The 24,748-nt window shown below is 37.9% G+C and overlaps 1 protein-coding gene across 26 annotated transcripts in view; it reads left to right on the top strand.

The window, feature by feature from the left end:
* The window catches only part of TRPM3 (transient receptor potential cation channel subfamily M member 3), a 904,668-nt gene that overhangs the window by 577,387 nt on the left and 302,533 nt on the right, over positions 1 to 24,748 (top strand). For 20 of the 26 annotated variants that reach the window (XM_025359899.1, XM_025359885.1, XM_025359888.1 and 17 more), the window contains exons 2-3: positions 13,668 to 13,747; positions 15,065 to 15,269. In XM_025359899.1, the coding sequence (XP_025215684.1) occupies positions 13,668 to 13,747; positions 15,065 to 15,269 (285 nt within the window). Of the gene's footprint in view, positions 1 to 8,828; positions 9,053 to 13,667; positions 13,748 to 15,064; positions 15,270 to 24,748 lie in introns of those variants that run through there. The other 6 variants (XM_025359898.1, XM_025359896.1, XM_025359895.1 and 3 more) reach the window with 1 other exon arrangement.

The following is a 24,748-nucleotide window of genomic DNA, read 5'->3' as shown; positions in this document are numbered from 1 at the left end:
GATGTGGCTGGAGGTAGTGAGCTGGGTCGACTTGGCATAGACAGAGTTTGGAGAAGTGAGCTAGGATGTGATACATAAGGCCTGTGAGATCCAGTAACAAACTTGGGCTCTATTTTGAAAGTAATATGAAATCACTGAATGATTGTGGAGTGTGGGAGATGGAATGCCATGAGCTGATTCATCATTTTAAAAGACCATTCGTAAAACTATTTGGTATGGTATGGTAATGATGGATACCTGACATTATGCATTTGGTAAAACCCATAGAACTGTACAATACAAAGACTGAGCCTTAATGTAAGGTACAAATTTTAGTTAATAATAATGTATCATTTTCCAATTATAAGGAAGGTACTACACCAAAGCAAGATGTTAAATAATAAGGGAAATCGTGGAGAGAGGTGGAAGGAGAGAATATATGAAACCATACTTTCTTCTCAACTTTTTTGTAAACCTAAAACTGCTCTAAAAAATAAAGTCTATTAATTATATAAAAATATAACTTGTTGCTGGGTAAAGAATGGGATGTAGGGAACAATTAGAAAGCCAGCAAAATATTCTTTTTAAAACTAGCATAGCTTGTCTCAGAAGAATCTTATTATCAGAAATTCATTTTGGCAACAAATATTCAGAGATTAGAACTCTACATGAGTGTAAGAGTGAGATGGTGGGAAAAGAGACAGGAGGAAAAAAAGTCATGTTTCCATCCAATGGAACAGAAACAAATTGGAAACGGAATCTATATTTTTGTGCTATCTTTGAAAATTATTTTTGTAACATCTACCAGAGACTCACTTTGTTTTTTAAAATTTTAATTAATTTTTATAATTTTTAAATTGACATAATCGTACATATTTATGGGCTACATAGTGACTTGGGGTACATATAATGTATAGTGATCCTACTAAAATTCTTTATACCTACTTTTGAATTGTGATTATTTCTATGTGCATCAAATTTAAATTAATATATTTAGAGACAGTTCATATATATGTCTCTATATGTATATGTCTGTGTGTGTGTGTGTGTGTGTGTATGTATATGTATATAAGTGTCTTCTGGGATGTAAAATATTCCAAAAAGATTTAATATTAACACACTAAGGTAAGAATGAATCAGTAAGATTCAGACTTTGGTAGTGAGTCATAAGGAAAGACATTAACAGTATTTTGAAGCTAAGCCTAATAACCTTGAACAACCTTAAAATGGTCACATTAGAACAATATAACCAAATTAAAGACTAACTTATAACATATTTTTACCCTTCTATCTTTTTATTTGGAGCAGTTGAGGATCTAAATCTGCATAAATCCAAATTTATGCAGATGGATTTATTTTCTACCTAACAATCTAGTAATGTGACAGAGAAAAATGCCTATCAGACAGAAATACATTTATGCTGCATTAACTTAATACCTAATAATTTTTCATTTCCAGAGAGTTATAGAAGTAACATTACCTTTATATTGCTGGATCTGTCTACTTATAAGTTGCTTCTGATGACACAAATGGGATTGATTTGTTATCAGTTCCTCCAGTGAAATAATTCTGGATTGTTAGGTTAAAAAAAATTACAAATATTGAGCAGTCTCTGCATATTCTGACCTGAATGATCATCAAGACTTCATTTATCACTTAGTAGGGGATGAGGCAAAAGAAGACCAAGTTCTACTCTTGGAAATTCTCTCAATGGCAGAGTTATTAATTAATTAATTGTAATAACATCTTAATAATATTTGAAGTCTCATTGAAATAGATTAACATTTACACATGTGCCAAATTGTTCAACCTGGGGCATTCTTAAGGATGGTTGGAGTCTGGTGAGAATTATTTCAGGAATTATTTATTAATTCAAATCTCTTTGTGTACTCTGCACTAAGTAAACACAAAACCCTGTGCTCTGCTACATTTTTTGTTTACTTATAAAATAATGATTGCATGAACTTATAAAAATTAAAATTTAAAAAGATCTCTTATTTTCAAAAAAGCCCCTATATATACTTTGTACATGTTAATGAGAGAGTAACAATAAAGCTGATTCCCAGAATTCTAACTCTAGGAATTGGGACTGATCTTGAAGATCACCAAGATTAAGTCACTCCTCCGAGGTCATATGTCTAGTTGTAAACAAGTCATGGCCAGGATGCACATCTTGAGACTCCTAATCAGTCATGCGTCCCCCAGGCTCTGCCTTACTATTGCTGTGAATGGATACCAAAAATAGGGATTTCAGAAATAAGATCCAACAGCCAAATTTAAGTCTGTACCTTGTGAGGATAAATAATTTGACCTCAGAATTGGAATCATCCATTGATTAAAATAAATCAGCATCTCTACCCAGAACACTTTATAGTAGTCAGGAATGATAATAAAGAAAATAAAAATAACAAAAATAAAAATGATATGCGTATATAACATACATGTAGACATACATGTAGACAGAGAGAGACTGATTTTTTTTTTTTAGTTGTTAATCCTTACATGACAACTCTACTGTGAATGCTATTGCAACTTTGCAAGTATTTTTTTATTCTCACCTTTGGTTTGCCTCTTCATCCTTCCAGGGCCAAAGAGATAAACAAAATTCAGCTTGTGAATCTATGATATTCTTTGTCACATAAATTCCACATTTCTACCTAACATAAAATGTTCCAGTTTTATGACTCAGCACATTTCTTTGGCGGCTAACAAAATCAGAAGGTTTCAGGAATGAATTGTGAAAGCTAAACAGAATTAACGACTTAAATCGTGACATTATGTTGCTGCAACTCTGCATTTACTTGACACAAAACAAAGTCATAGTTCCCACCAGCATAGCCTCCATGAATATAGAAAACTCTCCCATTCACTGGCTGTGCACTGCCATTAACACAGTGATATTGTTTTCTAACAGATGATCCAGAGCTGTTGTTTTAAAGTTTCTGGCCCTTGAGCGTGTCAAACCTCAAACTCAGTATTTTTTGTTCATAAATTTGTCTTGGCTTTCCTCCTTCTTCAATTAAAATGTATCCTATTTTTTAAAAGATGTAAGCCAGTTTCATAGAGCTGGCACTACTGTAGTTATGGTTTTTGGCTGACAAAGGCGGTAAAGCCCCTTAAGAGTGTGTGTATGGCTTTGAAGGTTTTAAGACATTGTGTGGAAACTGCTACTGTATTGAAACACATGATTAACCCTTGACCATAAATAGGATACTTTTGAAATGGGGGTCTACATCTTCATTTCAGTTTTTCATCATTGTCTTTTAAGGTTAATGAAGTATGTATATTTTTGTTAAGATCGGAATGATTAAAATGTGCTTATTCTACCACTAAGAACAAAAACATCATTCAGCATCCCTAAAATCAATCACAGAGTGTAAGGGATTTGGGGCTCTCTGTACTAACATAAAATGTTCCAATTTTATGACTCAACACATTTCTTTGGCTGCTAACAAAATCAGAAGGTTTCAGGAATGAATTGTGAAAGCTAAACAGAATTAAGGACTTAAATTCTGACATTATGTTGCTGCAACTCTACATTTACTTGACAGAAAACAAAGTCGTAACCTCATTTTTACTCTGTACTAAATGTATGAGGGATTTGAGTCCATTTGGCTAAGCCTATGGCTGACATATAACTTTGGCATGATGCTTAACCTCTATAAGCCCCAGATTCTTATTTGTATCCTGGAATTTTATAATATCGACCATACAATGTTATTAAGATTACATGAAATTCTATATGCCATAGCATTCTGGGAACTGCAGAATAATTTATGAATATAATGTATTATTGCCAAGCAATGATTAATTGCCTCATAATGAAGAAACAAATTTCCAAAGAAACAGAATTGTATTTTAAAATTATTTATAAAAATGCGTATGTAGAATGACATGCTACGTAAACATTCTGAATATATTTAAGTATGATTTACACAGCATGACCTATTGACAAAACATGAGTTTAATTTATCATTGTAAATAATAATTTATTGAATCTTTTCCCAATCGGATGATAAAAACATAATCTAACCTAACATTATGTTAAGGTGTATATGATTTAAGTTTAGAGGCTATAAAGTAAATTTTAGTACAAATAACTTCAGCCCACAAAGAAATTATTCCCCTAAGGTGAATTATAGGGATGAGAAATTGATATTCCCCTAGAAATAATGTTAAAAATAGGAGAAGGAAGAAGGGGAGTGTTCTAGGTGAAATTACAACACTCTGGTTATGCCATACTAGACCTAGAATACTGTAGATTTGCAATGGAAACTGGCAAAGGATGATTATACATGTTGGAATGAAAATAAGTATTATATCATGTGACTCTTCCCCTAATGGAAGTGTGACCAAAAGAGGGAAGAGGAACAATGGTCATGGTGATTCACTGTGGCAGTGGCCAGCTAAGCCCATCAAGGAACACAATGTTTCATGCAGAGTTTTAAAGAATGCAGAGGCATTGGTCAAGTAGAGAAGGAAGAACCCAGCATTTCAGATGAATGGACAACATATTCAAAGTTTGAGAAATCTAGAACAACATGGTTCATGAAGGGAATAATCAATAATTTGGTTTGCTGAAGCATAAAGTGTACAAAGATTTATACAGAAATGAAGAAATTTGAAGAAAGATACTTCCAGAGCCAGAACCAGACTTTAGATGCTGAGCTGACCATGCTGGGGATGGAGAGCCACTGACAGGTATTGATCAGGGGATGGCACCATTGATCGTTTTGGAAAGAACACACTGATGGCAGTGTTCTCTGGAGGCAGCTGGCTTTGTCATGGTCCTCTGCCATTAACTTTATAGGTAAATGGCAACCCTAAATGTTAGAGAACACAATACATTTATTTCCAAGCATTAGAATAAAAGCAAGGAGCCTGAGGGACATTTAAGAGTGCTTGGTCCTGTGTGTTACTCAAACTTTGGTCACTGTTGTGATACCATCATGATTTTCTCTTATCCACAAATCACTTTTACTCTAGTTTATTAAACATTTTTGATGGGCTCATTTTTTCACAACTCCAAAAAGAAAAAAATTATATCTTCAAGCACTAGTATTTGTTAAATTTGTAGGTTTAGCCTTTCCTTGTATATTATATATTAACATCTAACTATCAAAAGAAAAATGCTTATCTGGGCATTTTTAGGGCGGTACCATATGGTACCGCCCTAAAATCCTTCTTTAGGAAACACTGGTCAACCTGATGGCATCGTTTTCCAATGAAGAATTAATGTGCAAGGAAATCAGATGATTTGCCTACATCCTCTATGTGCTAACCATGTGCCACAATTCTAGGTGCTGGGGCCACATCAGCTGGGGCCACATCAGATCAATGTCACTGAGCTCTTTTCTCCCCCAATTTGTTCACTTATCTCGTCATCAGTTACAAAATCACTGCCCTCAGGAACTTAAATTCTAGTGGGGGACACAGACGAAAAACAAACACACAAAGACACAGCATAATGGCAGGTAATGTGAGGGACTCTGAGGAAAACAGAGGGGAGCAAAGGAATAAATAATGACACGGTGTGCCTTTAGATATGATGGTCAAGAAAGACCTCTGAGCAATCCAGATGTGTTGAGAGGGTGAACTGTGGCATATCTGAGGATGCTGAGGATGGCTCTATCCAGGTACAGGAATGACAGGAACAAAGTACCCTCAAGAAGATCTTGCCTGATACGCTTGAGAAAGAGCAAAGGCAAACTAGTGATGGTGCCATGAAAGCTGTCTTTTAAAACCACTACTACTCCTTCCTTCTTGACACCTCACCATTCACACTCCTTTTTTCTGTACCAAGGGTTGACCGGGACCAGTTCCAGCCTACTACCTGTTTTATTGGAACAAAACCATGATCATTTGTTTACTTGTTGTTTATGGGAGTTCTTATGCTACAACAAGAGTTGAGTATTACTGCAGAGACTGTATCGCCCTCAAAGAGCCTAAAATATGTACCATCTGGCCCTTAGCAGAAAACATTTGCTGACCACTACTTTGTATCATGCTCTTTAGTCGATGCGGTTGTCAAATGTGAACATCCCAGAAAAATACTGCTTTGGACATCTTTATAATAATGAAATATGCATTTTCTATGTTACAATCTAGTTACTGCTGGTAGAAAATCTGATTTCACTTTTTCAAAATGGAGTTGTGCACCAGTAGAAACTTTTTAGTATTTTATCTTCAGGTGGGATTTTTCTTTAATGATGAATGGGAAGAATAAGGTATCTGCCATTGCATAAAAAAGGAGTGAGGAAGAAGCACAGTAAGCCTTACACTTGGGGTTTTCGCTTGTTAGTATTAAAATTATATTCACTCTAAACTACATCTGAAACAGGTTGATAATATACCCTGTTGGGAGCTGCATTGTCAGGTGATGCACAAGATTTTATACAGATCTATATGGACAGTATGGCCTAGAGCTACAAGTCTCTTTGGAGCTAATTACCTTCTTAAATCAAAGGGTCCTAAAGATAATCTACAACCTCACATGAAATAGTTGCTGTGCTCACCTGGGACTTCCTTTTTTACTTGAGTAAAATGCCCAGGGTTCTGGCAGCAATATTTTTGTCTTTGGTGTAAAGTTCGTGGAGGGCTCCTCTTATTCTATTCTCTATTGGATAGTTATTTATCTTTATAAAGGGAAAACAAAACAAAAACAAGTAAGACTGCAGAGAATAGGATAAAAAAATACACAAGCAATATTTAAAGACTCCGTATATATGTAACTCGGTGTTTAAAGTAATTCAGATGAAGGGTTGGAGTAGTATCTAGTGAAGAAGGAAGTTGAGAAAGCTGAATTGTTAAAATATTTCTTACATTGGGAAGATTATCTACAATCAATTTATTTAGTCTCACAGACCCACTACAGCCTACCAGCTTGGTGTATCTTTCAGGTGTTTGCCTGCCCACCCACCCAGCTCCCCGCTTCTCATTTCCCCACTTCCCTCCTCTTCTCTCTTTGTTTCTCTAGAAAACTCACCCTCCACATTGTAAAACTTTCTTTTCCATATCGTCCCCACTGAATCCCTCTATCTTTTTACTTAATTCTCCTTGCTTCATCTCTTCCTGAGATACTCATCCCCAATAACCTCCTATTATCATATGGTCAAGCTTGACAGTTGAAAAAATATTTTCTGACTATATAAAATATAGTTTCTGACTATAAATATGGTTACAGAAGAAAACTGGAAAACATGGAAAGGCAAAAGGAATAAAACAAAAATTAGCTACATAGTTACCACCTTAAAAATGTTTCTGACCTATCACCTCTGTATTTAAAATTTATAATTTTTCTGCCCTTAATATTTTATGGCCTGCTTTTTTTCACATAACAACATGAAAATGTTTATTTCTCTAGGTAATTAAGCAGTCTTTTGAAACCTGATTAAAATCACCAAATGGCATGAAACACTGTTTGATTCCTCTCCTATTGATAGACTTCATTTGTTTCCACTTTTTCTGTATTATAAATAACACTGCAGTGAACATCTCTGTGTGCTCACATCTCTGATGATTCCTTTGGAATAAGTGCTTGGGAGTGTTACAGCTGCAGAGAAGGAAGGGTATATACGTCATTAAGGCTGTCACCACGTGTTATTCTGTAGCCAACTCCTGAAGACAGGCAAAGGGACTTCCTCCATCATGTGTTAAACTCAGTCTGATGTTTCATTTGGTTCTTGTTTATCATAATGTTTCCCCAGCTGAAAGTCACTGGGTAGTCTATTGTTTCTTTCTCTGGGGAAAACTTGCAAGTGACAGACCAGAAAATGTGGGAGTTTGAAGAAGATCAATCCTAGAAAGAGCAGAGGGCCAAGAAGATGGCTCAGGACCTAATTCAAGTTTGAAATAAGTCATTCGGTTCCCAGTATTATGCTTATTGAGTGTCCAAATGACACGTACTAGGTGTTTTGACAGAGGATTATGGAAAAATGAAAACCAAAGCCCCATTGCCCTCACAGGTTTACCATCCACAAGAAAAGGGAAGAATGCCATCTCTTAGCACTTACCTCTGTGTTTGGGAAGAGAAAAGTCCTTTGGAGAGGAAGTGCTCATATATTCACTTTTTAAAAAGTATTTTTGCCTTCTAGAAATTTAAGTTATTTTCTCCCCCAGTTTGTTCACTTATCCAGTCAAGAATACTATTATCTAAAATATTCACTCTTGGATTATACATGAAAGAGCCCTTTCTATGTGACTGAATACCAGCTGGAATCTCTCCATTGGGCCACCCCAAATAAACATATCATGGCATCACAGCTTTTGATCTGCATCCATAAGCTACCATGGTCACAGCTCACCTCTTTTTGATAAGAAAGCAGGACTGTAGGTTTCTAATCATACATTTGCAATTGCTAGAGGGGCAGCAGAATAAGAAGTATGATCAGACAAGTTTTATTATTGACATTTTAGAAGTTCTCGAAGGTCTCCGACAAACTCCAACTTCATTCTTCTCAGGCTCATGTTCAGGGACCAAAATATTCTATTGAAACACTCAGAGATTTTAGCAGTTTCTCTTTAAAGAAATGCTATCATTCCATTCTTTGGGGATGGTGGAACAATGCCGCTTGTGTGCTCCAGCCACTCGGATCATTCATACACTGTTTCTTTAGAAGGATTTGCTTTCCAAAGTTGAACTTTCAGAACTCAGAACACCTTATCACACTTTCACAAGCTTTCTCTCTGAAAATGGAAAAAGAAAAAGGGAGGGGTAGGCGGGGGAGCCTGTTAGGACCTGTGCCAGTTAAATCCGATCTCTCCAGGGATTTGTTTTTCTTCTGGCGTCAGATTAGATGTTCAAATCAAGCAGTGTTTGAGGGCTGGGAGGGAATGTCCATGGGATTCTTAGGCTAATCCCGAAGCAGCACATTCCAAGGGGCTAATCTGCCCAAGTTCATTGCTTACTTGAAACGTCTCTTGGGGGAAGAGCCGAACAAGTGACTTTTTTTTTTTCCAGTGGGCGGTCATAAGAGCATTATTAACGGAATGACCAGCCCTAGCTGCAGCAAAATGAAAGCAACAGGAGCTGCTCCGGGGACTGCTTTTGCCAGCACCCAGAGTCAGTGCTCAGGTAAAATGATTTCGGCTAACTTTTCTCTTGTTCAACTTCTCAATATTGGATCTGGGGACCTAGAGGAAGACCAAAGATCCACACCCAGGGAGGCGTGGAGGGAAAGGGCAAAATGAACATATGAATTTAGTACCTTTGGGTTGGGGATGTTTTTTTTGATGAAGACAGGGTATACATTTGAAATAAGAGAGGGTGACAAATGAGAAGCATTGTGAAACTTCTCTTGTGATTTGTTCCTATAAAGTTAGTGGACTCTTTCCTCATCTTGCAATTACTGGTCTGAGTGGTTGTCCTTCTGTTAAGCTTCCCTGCTAAAGAGGAGATTGCAACAGCACATTCCAAGGTTTTTTGGAAATGAGTTTAATATACCCTGTGTGTATGTGCTTGTAAATCTTCCTGCCTGGAGAACTTGATTCAATAGCTGGTGGGGAGTATATAGTAAGAAGATTCAAAGTAGTTTGGGGACTAACATTTGTAGCAAAGACTTTGTGAAAACCATCAAGTCCTGCTTAAATGAAATGACTTAATTTTTTAAAGCAATATTTACAGACTTTTGTTTCCATTATTTTGATGTTTTATTGACTGTATATTTACCTTTCAAAATTAGTAGTTGCTTTATTCTTTGAGGGTAATCATACTTTGTTCAATGTGAGTGTCCTCATTTCTGTTTTGTATATGATGTCTTTTAATTATTAGCCTTTGAAAAACACTTCCCTATTACACATCACACATGACTGATGATGCAGAAAGAGAAGAAAGAAAATAGCCAGTCCTTCACAAACTCGGTCTTGGTTATGTGCATTCTACCTTTAGAAAAGAATATACAGAGAGGTTTGCTGGGGGCCATAGAAGGCATCTTTTCTAAGCGTACATGAGACTTCCAAAACATGTTTAAAAAGAAAATATTTTAAGACATGATGTCTGTTAAAGTTTGTATTAAAAGAGAATTGAAGGGTCAGCTAGAAACATAGCACATCAAAACTATTTCATGCTTTCTAACATTGAGGATAACTATTCTGAGATAACTGAGTTGGATATTGAAGCAAAATATAAAGCTTCCTATAGAGTAGTTCAAAACCTCCAAACAAAGAAAAGGAATTTGTTTAGGAAACAAGTTAAACCAGGATTAAACGTCAAAATGCCCTCTCCAATAAAATGAATTTAAAAATCTAACACATGATGTTCGATGTTCATGCTAAAGACCTGAATAAAAGCATGATAAAGCGAAGCTCACAATATAGTAATTATACATGAGACTTTGTAGAATTCCTAACTCATGTGTTGTACCTGCTTTCTTTCTATTGTGTACTATACTTTTCTACTTAATGAAAAAATCCAATTTAATTATGAATGATGGGAAAATTTCTTAATGTTCTGTTTCTCTTTTGTTTTACTCCCAATTTTCTGTGCCTTTGCAAGGGAAATGATTAATCTGCTAATAATAAGAAATAGAAATGATTCTCAATCTTTTCACTAACAATGATGTAGCGTTTCACCTTTGAGAAGGTAATTAAGTAGCAAAACTACACATGAATTAAATTACTTTTTTACTGAAACGCTAACTAGCTGGCAATCCATATGTAGGAATGCTTACCACCCATCATCTGACTAAAACTTCCAGTGCTTTCCAGGCTAACAATAGGATCCATGAGCAAGAGAAATAAAGAAGGTGTCCTTGAAAAGTCTAATCCATTTGTCTTTGGAGCACAGATTCTTATGTGAGGGGTCTTGTGCCTACATTTCTTTGCTGTATAGCCATTTCTTGAATTCTGGTGTCCTCCTAATGTCCCACCTTCATCCTTTACCCCAAGGAGAAAGGAAGAAGACATAGCAGAGTATTCATTCCTGCACATGTGAGGACTAGAAGAGGGGAATGAGAAAGGGAAAGATGCAGGATGAACTGGTTCCAAGACCTGTCTCTGGGAGCCAGCTCTGTCTGAATGCCAGGATACTCCTGGGCATGCTCAGAGAGTACTACCCATAACAAGGATATGTCATATCAATAACATCTAATGTTTTAATGGCAATTTAGCAGAGTGGGTAAGAGTGTGAACTCTGAAGCCACACTGTTCAAGTTCAAGTCCTGGCTTTAGAATTTATTGCTGCATCTCTCTGCCTCAATTTCTTCATTGGTAAAATGGATATAAAAGTAGTATTTTCCTCACAGAGTCCTTATGGGATCCAGGGAGACAATGTATTAATATATTTGGCACAAGGCCAAGCACATGATGCAGGCTTACTGAATGTTATTCATTGTTATTACCTGTTGAGCTCCTACTATATGTGCCAGGTACTTTATCTGAATCATCTGGTTTGATTATCCCAACAACTCTTCAAAGTAGCTGGAATTATCCACGTGATATAGAAGAGGTTCCAAAATGTTAAATAACCTTCCTATCTACCTTGTTAGTGGCCAGCCAGGGCTTGTGGGTTCCTATCATCCCCAACACAAAGGGAGACCAATTTAGGTTGGGTCTCCTAGAGCAATTTCATAGTCCCCTCATCTGAGCCTTCCTCTGAACTTTTAGTACCAGAATCAACCCTGGACAGGTCTCTCTTCTTAGAGCAAAGCGTGGTACTCCCAAAATCATCATAACAATGCTGTGTTTCAGGTATTGCTGCTGTCTCCATTTTATAGATGAGGAAAACTGAGGATCAAAGAAATCATGTAACTTTCTCTGGGTCAGAGTCCCACTCACACCACTTTTTCTAAATGCAGACCTCATGCTTTACCCACGGTAAAGCTTGTCCCACTTCTTCTCAGGGAGCATTGGTCAGCACTCTCTAAAATTCCTAGATGCTCCCCCACAAAAGAGCTTTCTGAATGCTGGCCAAAGTTGAACACAAAAAGAGAAGGAAAGTAAATTCTCTTTTTTCTGCTCTCTAAAGTGTAGGAAAAGTTGGTTTCAAATGTCCAGTGAAGAACATTTTACCCTCTTTCGGCCAAGAGATATTATCAATGAAAGTATTCAGTGTCTAGAGAAAAATCATGGCCTATGAATAGTTTAACGAACAGGCTTTTTACAAAGACAAAGACTGGCTGTCTATGCTGCTAGGCTCATTTTTGTTACAAAGAGGTAGCCATTAGCCTTTTCTACCTGTTTGAAAAGAAAAATATTTGAGATTAGACATTGGGAATTTTTCATGTTTAGCTGAAAGACAAAACTGCAAATGTTACCTTTGTCATGTGAGAATGCAGAGGCCCCCCTGAACCTGAGGGTCTCTGAGGCAGCGTGGGTATTCCTTTTCATGTGGACAATGCATGAACACCCAGAAATTATTCCACGTGATAGTGACCATTACTGAAACAGGATGCAGTTTATTTGTGCCCCTCAACCATGGCTCATGTTGCTCCTTGTAAAATATGCATTGTCATGAGTATTAGGCAATTACTGCCTTCGGTGCCACATGCTTGCCTAGACTTCCCTTGTGAGAGAGGAGGGAGGTACAAGACTGAGGTACTGAGGACCAATCAGAATTTAGCACAGCTTATAGACATCTGAGTCATTGGCAGAGTCAAGATTAATTACGGTTCAACACATGGGAGCTTATAAGAGTTAATACCCTCGAGACAGGTCAAATCAACAGCTCAGTTGTGCTTTAGCCCTGCATATAAGAGTATGAATTTAGTACTGATGCTGTATTAGAGAGAAGATGATACCATGTAGAAATAACATTACAGGTTGCTCTAGCAACTTCCATCTTAAAGACTTAAAGAAGGAATCTTCTGAGCAGCTTGTTGAATTTCATGGGAGACTCCTCTGCTATTGCAAATACTGGTAAAGAAAACCATGAAGGGATGCAGGATGGACAACTGCTTTAAAATAGAGATTGTACAGTTTTCTGGAACATGCTTTGTCCATGTGGGAACCCAATCTCAGTGGCAGGACTTCTGGGTGGACGGACCCAACAGTGCCCATTCTAAGAAGCTGTATATGCTCTGCTGAAGGGCATGTAGGGTGCATAAAAAAATGGTGCTATCTTACTTTTTTCCAAAGGCATTACCTGTAAAATTTTGGACTATGATAAAAACATTTATCTTCCTCATGTTTTATTTCCTCCCCTCCCCACCCCCCTGTACTTAGCACCGCTAATTAGAAAAAACATAGTGATACATTAGGGCTTTTGAGTTATGCAATTCTCTTGCCATTTTTTCTTTCCTTCTACAAGGAAAATCTAATGGAAGTGTCAGCCGTGAAAACCTTATACTTATTTAGATGCATTTCTTCCCACTACTGAATACTTGTTTTCTATAAGGTTACAAACACACTATTCTATCCCTCCAAATTTATTTTCTCTGCAAATAGCATTGTCTTTCTATTTTGAATTTGTATATGATTCCATTGCTAACTTTTTTTTATTATGGTCAGTTCCTTTAATTCTCAGTATTGTGATGGTAAATAACCTAATCAGCATGTACGGGGAGTAATTGCTTTTGTTATATTTAGTGTTTATGTGTGAAATAATCACAATTTCAATTCAATTTGTGATATACTAGTCTCATATGATTATGAAATTTTGCTTTCTAGTTAAAAATATTTCACAGTATATTCACCTTTCCTTTTTTTTTTTTTCTTTTTTTTTTTTTTGTGTGTGTGTGTGTTTTCTTTTTCAGGCTCAGAAATCCTGGATAGAAAGAGCATTTTATAAAAGAGAATGTGTCCACATCATACCCAGCACCAAAGACCCCCATAGGTAATCTCGCTGTCTATAATGTGTTGAGAACATGAAGTAGTAATTATACAAAAAACCTACAAGAATAATCATGACCTGTTGCAAGGGAAACACTGTCAAATTAAATATATTTTATATTGTTTTTGGATACCTTTGAAGCAATCTTATTTCTACACGCTATATATGTCAGGCCTACAATTAATTATTAATCTAAAAGCCTGTAAAGAAAAACATATATACCATTGTGGAAGGAATTAATCACCGTATATAATAGTGTATTATGTTTTTTGTTACGGTTATTGGTTTTTCCTTTTAAGTACTTCTTCCAAATGCTTAATTTGTACCAACATGTTCTGCAATAGGAAAAAAAGAAAGAGACTTAAATAAAAGACTCCTAGCAGATTCCTAACTAAACTGTAGGCCTTCAGATTCCCATTTAAGCACGTTGTTAGCACCTTACTTACCTTCCTTAGGATCAACAATATATGAGATAAAAAGCATTTGGGATAAAGTAGCATATATATGTCTGAAATGCCTTTATGAATGGGCAATTTAAGAAATCAGTTTAAAATATAGACTGCAGAGTCTCAGAGACTGTGTAACCTTGCACAAATTACCTAACCTTCAAAACTACAATATTTCATCTATACAATGGATGCTAAATTGTTAGTTTTTAATAAATGGCAGCTATGTATTGTAACTATTATTACTAGTAGTCGTAAAAGTAGTAATAGTAATGTATGAAGGACATTTTCATGATAGAGCAAAGTTTAAGTTTTCAAATATCTCATGAATATTTTTTCATTGTTTCATCAAGAACACTTAAGCCTGCAGATTTTTATTCTCAGAATTGGATATTTGACAGCAAATGTCAATTGGGAAGAGACATGTTCAGTTGTGACACACATATAAGTGAGATTCCTCATTTAAATGTACATATTAAACTTCTCCCCCTCAAAGCTCTTCAGAGGCCTTCGTGCTTTGATAGATTTGATAGATGGGCAGAGTGTGAAGTAGAAAAATCCAGAGAACTTTTGTTTGCAGGTGTCCAATCCTGAACAAAATGCCAGGTACAAAAGAGGTGGATGGAGAAGGGCAGGAGACAGATTACAGCTTACACAGCTAAAGGAAAATGGGTAGAGGGGAGAAAAGAAAAGATATGTATATCATGGAAAGCCTGAGTTTACCAATGCCTGATTTAGCCACATGGTGGAATTCTAGCTGAGAATTGACTGACAGGTGTTGGCACAGACTTTAGAATTCTCCAGCCGGTTGCCTTAAGTGTGTATCCCAATACTGACTAATACCAAGGGTTCACTTTAACCTCTTCTCTTATAGGTGTTGCTGTGGGCGTCTGATAGGCCAGCATGTTGGCCTCACCCCCAGTATCTCTGTGCTTCAGAACGAGAAAAATGAAAGTCGCCTCTCCCGAAATGACATCCAGTCTGAAAAGTGGTCCATCAGCAAACACACTCAACTCAGCCCTACCGATGCTTTTGGGACCATTGAGTTCCAAGGAGGCGGCCATTCCAACAAAGCCATGGTAATCAGAAAGCCATTCGGTTGCTCCCAAGTGCTATCTCAAGTCCTGGAAAGGGGTGGTTAAGAGCCTGAAATTTAGTCTTTGGGCCTAATCTCTACTCTGCCACTGTCTGACGAGGTGACCTGCTCTGAGTGGCCTGCCCCTGTGTGTCTCAGCCCTTCCTCTATAAAATGGGGAAAAGAAAACTTGCCTCCTGGGATTTTTAAAGTAATTAGTGACTTTTAAATAATTACAGACACAGTGACTCTTATTATTAATTATTTTAAAATAGTTTTCTATAGTTATTCACTGTTTATTATGTTCTTTTCTGGGTCTCATCCATTAAGGCATATTTTTCTAACTCCTTTTTTTACCCCTTTGGTGAGAATGTGTTGCCTTTAGACTTCTGTTTTGTTCTGTTGGTAACTAGCATTTCTCTTAATTCAAAGTAGAAATGATTAACTCCGCCTATTTCTTTCCTTGTTCTAAGAGAAATATTGCCATCCAAATTAAGTGCTTTTTCTTCAAGCAGCTGTGCTCAATAATGTTCTCTATAGAAGATTCCACATAAAAAGCATTTTTTTTGAGTTGGGGAAACTTTAGGAAATATGCAAATGTTACTTCTAAGAGTTGTTGCTTTTAAATTTCACCTTTTATCATGGGCCACTTCCTAGTTAACTGACAGAATTTGTCTAGCATGTATTATGAAAATTCTAGACACTATTGTCCAACAAGGTTGCTTCTAACTGTTAAAAGAGAGAAAACTAGCTGAGGGTGGAGCAGGAGATGGCTGATCTTAGGTGTGTCATGGAGTTTTTAAATCTGGAGAAGAAATTTTGCTTAAAGAAGCATACTCCAGACCACAAGGGAAGTCACCTCATATGAATGGCAGTCTAAAAATGTGCAATAAAGCCACCTCTTTCTTCTCTTTTCTTACCTCTCCCTTCCCTGTCTCTCTCCTCTTCCCCTTTCCCTGCCTCACACCCCCGCCACTGCAGTAATTTCTTTACCAAGAATGACTGAGCTATTTTAACACTTCTTTTCTATGAAATATAATTCTGAGCTATATATTAAATTAAAACCAGTTCTGAACTATATTTTAGAAAGAAAAATGATGCTATTTGCAACCTCCAGCAAGGCTTGGGAAAACAAAGAATGAGTTAGTCTTGGCCCATGCAAAACTAAGGGAAATGGAAATCTGTCAACTTCCTCACTCACTTAAGAGATGCATTTTTTCACACAAGATTATTAACTGTCCCCAATTCAGTACAGTCACTGTTCACAGTATGAGATTGATCTACACACAATGTAGATTCTCTGAAACCACTTGTTAAAAGTCATGCAAGGTCTCCCTGTAAGGAAAGTGCTGTAAATGAGGATGTGGCTTGCTGGATAAGAATCACTGTAGAGGCCGGGCGCGGTGGCTCAAGCCTGTAATCCCAGCACTTTGGGAGGCCGAGACGGGCGGATCACGAGGTCAGGAGATCGAGACCATCCTGGCTAACACGGTGAAACCCCGTCTCTACTAAAAAATACAAAAAAACTAGCCGGGCGAGGTGGCGGGCGCCTGTAGTCCCAGCTACTCAGGAGGCTGAGGCAGGAGAATGGCGTAAACCCGGGAGGCGGAGCTTGCAGTGAGCTGAGATCCGGCCACTGCACTCCAGCCTGGGCGACAGAGCCAGACTCCGTCTCAAAAANGGCGAGGTGGCGGGCGCCTGTAGTCCCAGCTACTCAGGAGGCTGAGGCAGGAGAATGGCGTAAACCCGGGAGGCGGAGCTTGCAGTGAGCTGAGATCCGGCCACTGCACTCCAGCCTGGGCGACAGAGCCAGACTCCGTCTCAAAAAAAAAAAAAAAAAAAAAGAATCACTGTAGAGTGGTACACCCAGTGCCTTCACAGGATGCTTGAATAGTGCCTACAAGCCTCGTGTGGTTAGCCCAGTAGGCATATGATAAGCCTCTGCTCATCATTTCCACTGTTAAGAGTTAGTGGCAGGTATGGAGCATGAATATGCTTGTAAGTGAGAGCATCCCTCAACGTTGTCATCTTAGGAGACTCTGACCATGATGCTGCCATTGTGCAAATGTGCACTCCTCTGTCTTTTGGGGACTGATTTCAGACAATGTATAGATTGCAAGAGAAAAGCAGTCTGTATTTTCATCAAATGGTAGTTTTAATGGAAAATGAATCAGAAGTACCTGAAATTCATAAAACCTAGAGCTTAGTCACAAGTAACTTACACTGTTTTTTACAAGTCCAGTCTATTCTATGAAGATAAAGTTTTCTACCATTAAAAAATATATTTTAAAAATGGAGTATTAGTAGTGAAGTATTAGTATTAGGAGTTTAGAAGTGAAGAATGTAGATTGTGGATTTAGATAATATAAAAATGGAGTATTAGTAGTGAAGTATTAGTATTAGGAGTTTAGAAGTGAAGAATGTAGATTGTGGATTTAGATAATACAAGTTTAACCCAGAACCATCATATAATGCTATGACATAGAGAAAATTACTTAAGTTTTCTGAGCCTCAGTAATTTTATTCTGCTGTATAAATGGTTGGTATTACTGTCATAAGCATTAAATGAGATGACTTATGTAAAGCATTTGGCATAGTACTGGGCACACAATAGATATAAAATTAATCTAGCTGCTGTTAATATTATTAGTACTATCATCACTATTATTTGCTTCAGTTTCTGAAAGAAATTGCAAAAACATTTTGACTAAATACTTTGAAAGACACTCATTTGAATGCACATATCTTATATATTATTTTAGAAAGTCAAATTATACTTTTTCAGTTAACATTTTAATATTCTAGAAGTTCTCACCCCTTAGCCTGCTGGTTGACCACAGCATTTGAAGCCACACTACATTTTATTTACAGCCTGACCGTCACTAACGGGCTATATGACTCAGTTTACTTAGCTTCCTACTGCCTCAGTTTCTTCACTTGTAAAATGAGGATAGTAATTCCTCCTTCATATGGCTGTCTCCAGAATTAAATGAGCCAATACATGTTAAGCACTTAGAATACTGTCTGGTGTTAAAGCTGAGCCACTACCTGCTGTTGGTATTATTCCTACAGAGAGCTAACTTACTGTGCTGGAAAGAGAGGCTTTGCAATTAAGATACATGATCTTGAAGTCAGACAGAACCGGATCTCAACCCTCACTCTCTCACTGTTTAACTAGAAAGTCTTGATTAAACCATTTAACTTAGCCGAGCCTCAAGTGTTCTTATCTGTAAAGCAGGCATAGTTTCTTTATTTGATGTTTATGAAGATTAGAGAGAAAACTAAAAGTATACACTTAGTGCTCAAGATGTTTATGAAAATAATAACTACTTACACAAATAACAAAGACAGAGTAGTGAAACAGCTTCCTTTACTTCCCAGGAGTCCAAAGATGTGTTAGAATATTTACATAGGGGTGCCAGGCTGCATAAGTCAGCAATCAGCTCTGTTCTAGTGAATGGCATTGGTGACAGTCATTGGCAGGTGGGTGGGTCCACGACACCAGCCCATCACTGACAGAGATCTGTGGTCTGTAGATCACCACATTACATACTTAGACTTCCACTTTCAGTAAACCTCCTGTATCCACTCACTCCAGCAAAACAGTAAGTGAGACACTGTTATACCTCAACAACTGAACAGCTGCCATGGGTGTGTTATCACAGTGGACGAAACCAAGATCCCTTCTCATTGTATGATTTTCCTTTTTTGGGTTTTTTTTTTTTCTCCTCTTGGAAATTTGTAGTGCATTTGACAGACCCTAAGAACTCTGGAGACTGAGACTCCGAACGAGTTTATTAAAATGTGTGTCCTTCATAGTATTAAAATACTTGTGCAATTGCTTTCAGAATCTATAGCAAATAATGATAACCACAATAATAGCAACTAAAATTTATGGAACATCTACTTCAACCCTGGCACTGCCAAGTACTTACCTATGATATCTTGTTTTATGTCTATAACAGTAGTATTGCTATTCCTACATGACAGAGTTACCTACTGCGGCCCTTAATAGTTAAGTAATTTCTCCATATTGCAGAGCAAATATATACTGTATGTATATTACAATATTTCACAGTGGAAGGAAAGACTCGAAGAAGCAGATAGATCTTCCACTGTGCTCTACAGAGGGGACACATATAGACACTAGATCTAACAGCCCTTCTGAGGCCCCACATGGCTCTATGGAACTGAGTTGTCTGTTGGTGATCAGGTTAGACAAGGTCGGCTATATACTTTGTGGAACCCAGTACAAAATGAAAATGTAGGGTCCTGGCAGGGACAGAGAAATCAATCCTTCCTTCTGATGGCTGGCAGCCCCAACTCTCAGGGGATGGGTGACCCCTGCCATGGGATTGCCACCTTCACACTGGGACATGGCTGGTATTTAAGGCAGGTGAACTTCTGCCAAGTCATCCATGAAACACAGCATGGTTTTGCCAGCCCAAGACAGAGAAGGCTGCTCCCTTCTCATGACCCTGAAATGCTGCAAGGTACACACCCAACCTGACCTTCCCCATCCTGGAGAGGCAGCAAGGAGGTAGGACCAGGGACGACCTGTGAACTGAAGCTTCAAGACTCCACTGTCCCATTGAACTTCATTAACTAAACACAAATTGAAGGATAAAATTATTACAAATTATAAGGCAGCAAGTGCACAGCAATGGACCCTAAGCACTGGCCTTCTGAACAGTGTGACTGTGTTGGTCCCACGCCCACAAAGCTGGCTCTGAGGCTAGGTCTCAGAGGTTATGGCTGCCCTAGATGGTCTCAGAGCTGTCACTACGAGAGTAAACCTTTCTTTCTTTCTGAGTCTAATCAGCCAAATGAGAACCAATTTACCTTCTTATTACTACCAAATATTTAACAAGTGGAAGTTCCAGCTATTCATCCAGACATAAATAAGCATTTTGTCCACTTTGAAAACTTGCCCTTCAATTATTCTGATTCTTCTGTCTAGACAAACGGGTGGAGTTGTCCACAGGTCAGAGGTCTCATTTTATCTGACAGGATAATTGTTTTGTGCCAACCTGTTCCTTCTTTACCTCTTATCCTCTCAAACGAACTGGCGCACAGTTTGTAGAAAGGGAAAATCAGCAACCACCGTCTGTTAAAGAGTGCCAGTCTTTGCATGGGGAATGCATGGTTAATTTTTCACTAAGATTTAAGTCAGATTGGCCAACTGATTTAATATGCCTTCGGTCCCCTGCCTCTAACAAGAATACTTGAAAGTTGAAATGATTTTTAACAAGTGGTCAGAAAACTCTAGAGGAAGATTGACTTTTATTAACTTTTGAAGCCAAGTTGAAGCCCTTGTGTTGCCAATGTGGTCTGAACATAATATGAGACACTCTGCAGGAGTTTGGGTAGAGGATAAAGTTGGAGAACGAGAATCATAATCATTATTACAATGTTGCGGGCCATGTGAGCCACCTCTCTGCTCAGGAACACTCTTTGTATCTGTTTTATCATGCAGGCAGTACAGCAATGTGTCACAGAGTTTAAGCCACCAAGGACACTTGAGAGATTGGATGCAGCGATTCTCAACTTGCAAATTTTTGAGACAAGCACACTAGTACCTATGCCCAAGGTTTACTTCCAAGAGAGTCTCATTCATTGGTCTGGCATAGACCCTGGGCATCCAGAGTTTTTTAAAAATTACCCACGTTATTCTACTGTTCAGTCAGGCTTAAAAAACACTGACTAATCTGAACCTAGAGAAGTTAAATTATTTTCCCAGAGTCACACAATTATTTAACAACATAGTTGTTGAACCCAGCCTCCTCAGGACTCCTGTCAGTTCTGTTTCTTCTCTGTTGTGTATGCCTAATGCAAGCTATAGTAGATGTTTTGTTGGGAAATATATATATGTGGGTAATTGAAAGGAGGCTAATTATTATTATGTTTCCAGCTGTTGATAAGGGAACTTTGTAATAGAATTATAAAGTCACTATTGTTTGATGAGGTTGATGAAACTCAAAAGCTGTGAGCAGGAAGGGGTCTTCGTCAACTTACATCCTAGCTTCACAGAGCCATTTTCTGTGCCTTTTTGAGTACTTTGTAGTGTTCGGTCCCCCATTCCCAGGCTTGACAGGCCCCCATAAAATCACAGTGAAACCAGCACTTGACAGAGAAAAATTGTGGCACAGGAAGAAGACGGTCAAAGCTGACAGATGTGAAGGATTCTGACTTCCTGTTCATTACCAAGCTGCATCCTACCAAACTGCAAGCCTCAGAAAGCTGTTCCCAAACAACCAGAAGACCCTGCAGTTCACTCAGATGCCCCATAAATGTCAGAACATAGAGACAAAGAGGGAAGAAAATAAGAGGCAGAAGCTCTGGTTTAGGCATTATTTTACTAGAATGGAATCCAGGTGACTTTTTAGGCCCCGTTACAGAGCAACAAGAAGATGAACCCAGCAGCCAACATTGTGTCATTTCTCAAAGATTATTCTACATCTGGGGCTCACGCCTTCCATTATTTAGGAAAGGAAGCAGTGTTGGACTTGATTACAGACAGAATCTTATTTTATTACTAATCATCTCTTCCAATTAATGCTGAGCTGACTTGTGGGCCAGGTAAATAAGTGTAATCTAATTAAGGACTTGTATTTAAACCTCTCAAGTCACCCACATAATTCTCTTTAGGTTTTCTCTTGCTGTTTACACTCCTCATTAAATTAGGTTGAGTCCCTTATTATAATCTTCATATGATTTAGATAATTCTAGTCCTCATTTTCACACCTTAAGCTCTGTTGAGCCTGCCAGAGGATGAAAGCCTTATTCTCTGGGCATTGTGAGTGTGAGGTGAAAGGGAATGTGGGGGTTTAAGGGAGAGATAACAGGCAGGGGGAGACTGTCAGCAGCATGATATCTACAAGCTTATGCTCTTAATATCCTTTAGGATTGAATGTGAGATTTTAAAAGTTGTCTATCTTTGAAATATGCAAATTTTATCTGAGAATCATCATTGATTGGCACGCACCAAGTAGGAAATTAAATGAGTCCCACTTCACAAAACAAAACATCTAATCGATAGGCTGTGGCTAACCAAGCAGCTTTACGTACACATGGTAAGTTTTTGAAAGGTTTCATAATCGTTCCATTGATTTTCAGTTTCTACGTTGTAATCTCAAGACCACTGAACTGGCAGTACCTTTGGAGGGTTTTTCTGAAACTGAGAATAAAACTAGAATTTATCAGTTATATTTCTGATTCTAATCATAGATCTATAGACAAGGAAGAACCAATTCTCTTCCAAGAAACCATCCTATCTTTGCCTCTAGAAAACTTTATGCTAAATAATTCTGGCAGAAAATTCATACACTACCCCCTATGACTAGTTCATATGCTTCCTGGAGTTTTATATTATTTCTAAGCCTTGAATTTTGGCTTGTCAGCATCCCTCCCATGTAAGTACCTGATAACTCACATTGAGACATTGCAAAAACAATATGGAATAAATTACAATGACACCTCCACTTCCAGAGTTTTGTGGTTCATCAAACTAGGGATTTGATGACAGTTAATGCAATTCTAAATATTTTCTTTCTAAAGAGATTTTATATCTATTAAACCATCGTAAGCATTAAACTCTTGCTGCAAAGCAAAAGGCCCCATGGACTTGGAAAGCTGGTATCAGCAAAATTGCCTTAGCAGTCTCAAGCGACATATTCTGTTCAGCCACATCTTTAATTCCAAGTGCCCATTTTAAAGGTGGCTACAAAGAGTTAGGAAATGAAATGGTGCTTGTTACATTTCTCAAACAGAAAGGAAAACGGGGCAAAGTTTCCACTAGAGGCTTGGAAGAAAGGCATTAAAAATATTGTTAGAGTAGATTTAGCAATGGTAGTTCCCATTTTTCAGAACACTGCTTAAAAAACACCAGGTAATCACTTCCAAGAATTAAAGATGGCCTTCAGTAGAAGGAAGTGGACCTGTCATTTAATATTTCCAAGAGAGTAGCCAGATTCATTGTTCTGCAGTTCCTCTACATTTTCATTGAAACAGCTGGGCAAATTTATTTGGGCTAAAATTTAGGCCTAAAGAGGTGGCTGATGAATTTTCAAAGGCAAAATGCTCTGCCAAAACTCAAACTGGGAATGCCAAAGGAAGAGTATTATTATTTTTTCTTAATGAAACAGCCCAGTCTGTTCTATGCAGTAATGGCTGCTGCCCCACCCACCAACCAACCTTTGCCCACTGTGGGTTTGAGGAAGGGGAAAGGACTGTCTGGTTTGTGACACCAAATCGATGCAGAGTGAAGCCATGAAAAAATTGAGTTCTGCTTTGATAGACAAATAGTAACATTTCTAATGATGAAGCAGTCAGGGTGGCTTTAGTAAAAAATGCAATAAGTCACCTGCTAAGCGAAAAGATCTTTGGCACCAGGCAGAGCAAAAACTTGAGAGTTTTAGTTACTGAAGCCCTCTGCCATTTGAATGAAAGAAAATCTCTAGTTTTCTATTTATAGTCTCACAGAATGTCATTTCTAAATTTGTTGTTTGGAACTCAAAATACATTTTCTCATGAAAATCATGCTGATGTACTGGCCTCCAAGGTAACTAAGAATAGATCAAAAAGTACAATTTCAACTAGAACTAGCCCCTAGTTCATACAGAACATTCTTGAGATGTTATTCTGATTGTCATTAGCACATCACAGGACCTTCCTGCTGCCAGGCAGTGACGCTAATGACAGAAAGGGAAGAGAGAGATAATTCCAGGCATGAGTAACTTATTTGAGCCCAGTTTATCTCTTGAAATGATAAATTGGGGAACTAAAGGCCATGGATAAAGAAAGGTTTGGGCAGCCCAAATAGGTACTTTTAGAAAGATAAACACCTGTACCAGTCACTCCCCAGATAACTCCGAGGTGAAAAACAAAAAGTTATTTTGAAAGGCATACTAAAGAGCTAAAGGCAAGTTACTTGGACCTGTTATACCCAGGAGTCATATATAAGGTGAATGTGACCTTCATTCAATTTGCATGTATTGGTTTTTCTGCCATACCTGGTATGTTCCACAATGTAATCCACACAGTGTCCTGTGAGGTCGTCAGGATCACCCCTGTTTAACAACAGAGGATGCTCAAATTGCCAAAGGACTTGCATTGCCACTGTGTGACACTCAAGTGTCATGATGCTTATGTCTGAAAAAATCTCTAAATAGGAGCACCACATCAGAGTAATGCCCAGGGGACAAAACTGAGCATGCCCATTAGGAAGAGTTCTTGTTATTTGTAAGGTGAGTCCTTTGCAATTAATAGACTGACAAGTGACAGTCAAAATTGCTTATCTTGACAACCAAAATAGCTCCTAATGTGAAATCATACTGGCTATTTAACAGGAATTGATTAATTGCTCTGGGCACGTCGATTTATGAGCGTGGAGCTGCTGACCTGGCACATGACTTAACTGCTGTATTAAAGCACCTGGAGAGCTTACTAAAGGAACTGATCTGTATGGGCATAAGAATATCATTT

This window comes from Theropithecus gelada, chromosome 15 (assembly GCF_003255815.1).
Source record: "Theropithecus gelada isolate Dixy chromosome 15, Tgel_1.0, whole genome shotgun sequence".
Lineage (NCBI taxonomy): Eukaryota > Metazoa > Chordata > Mammalia > Primates > Cercopithecidae > Theropithecus > Theropithecus gelada.
Note: the sequence above shows the minus strand (reverse complement) of the source record. Positions and strands in the feature narration are given on the sequence as shown.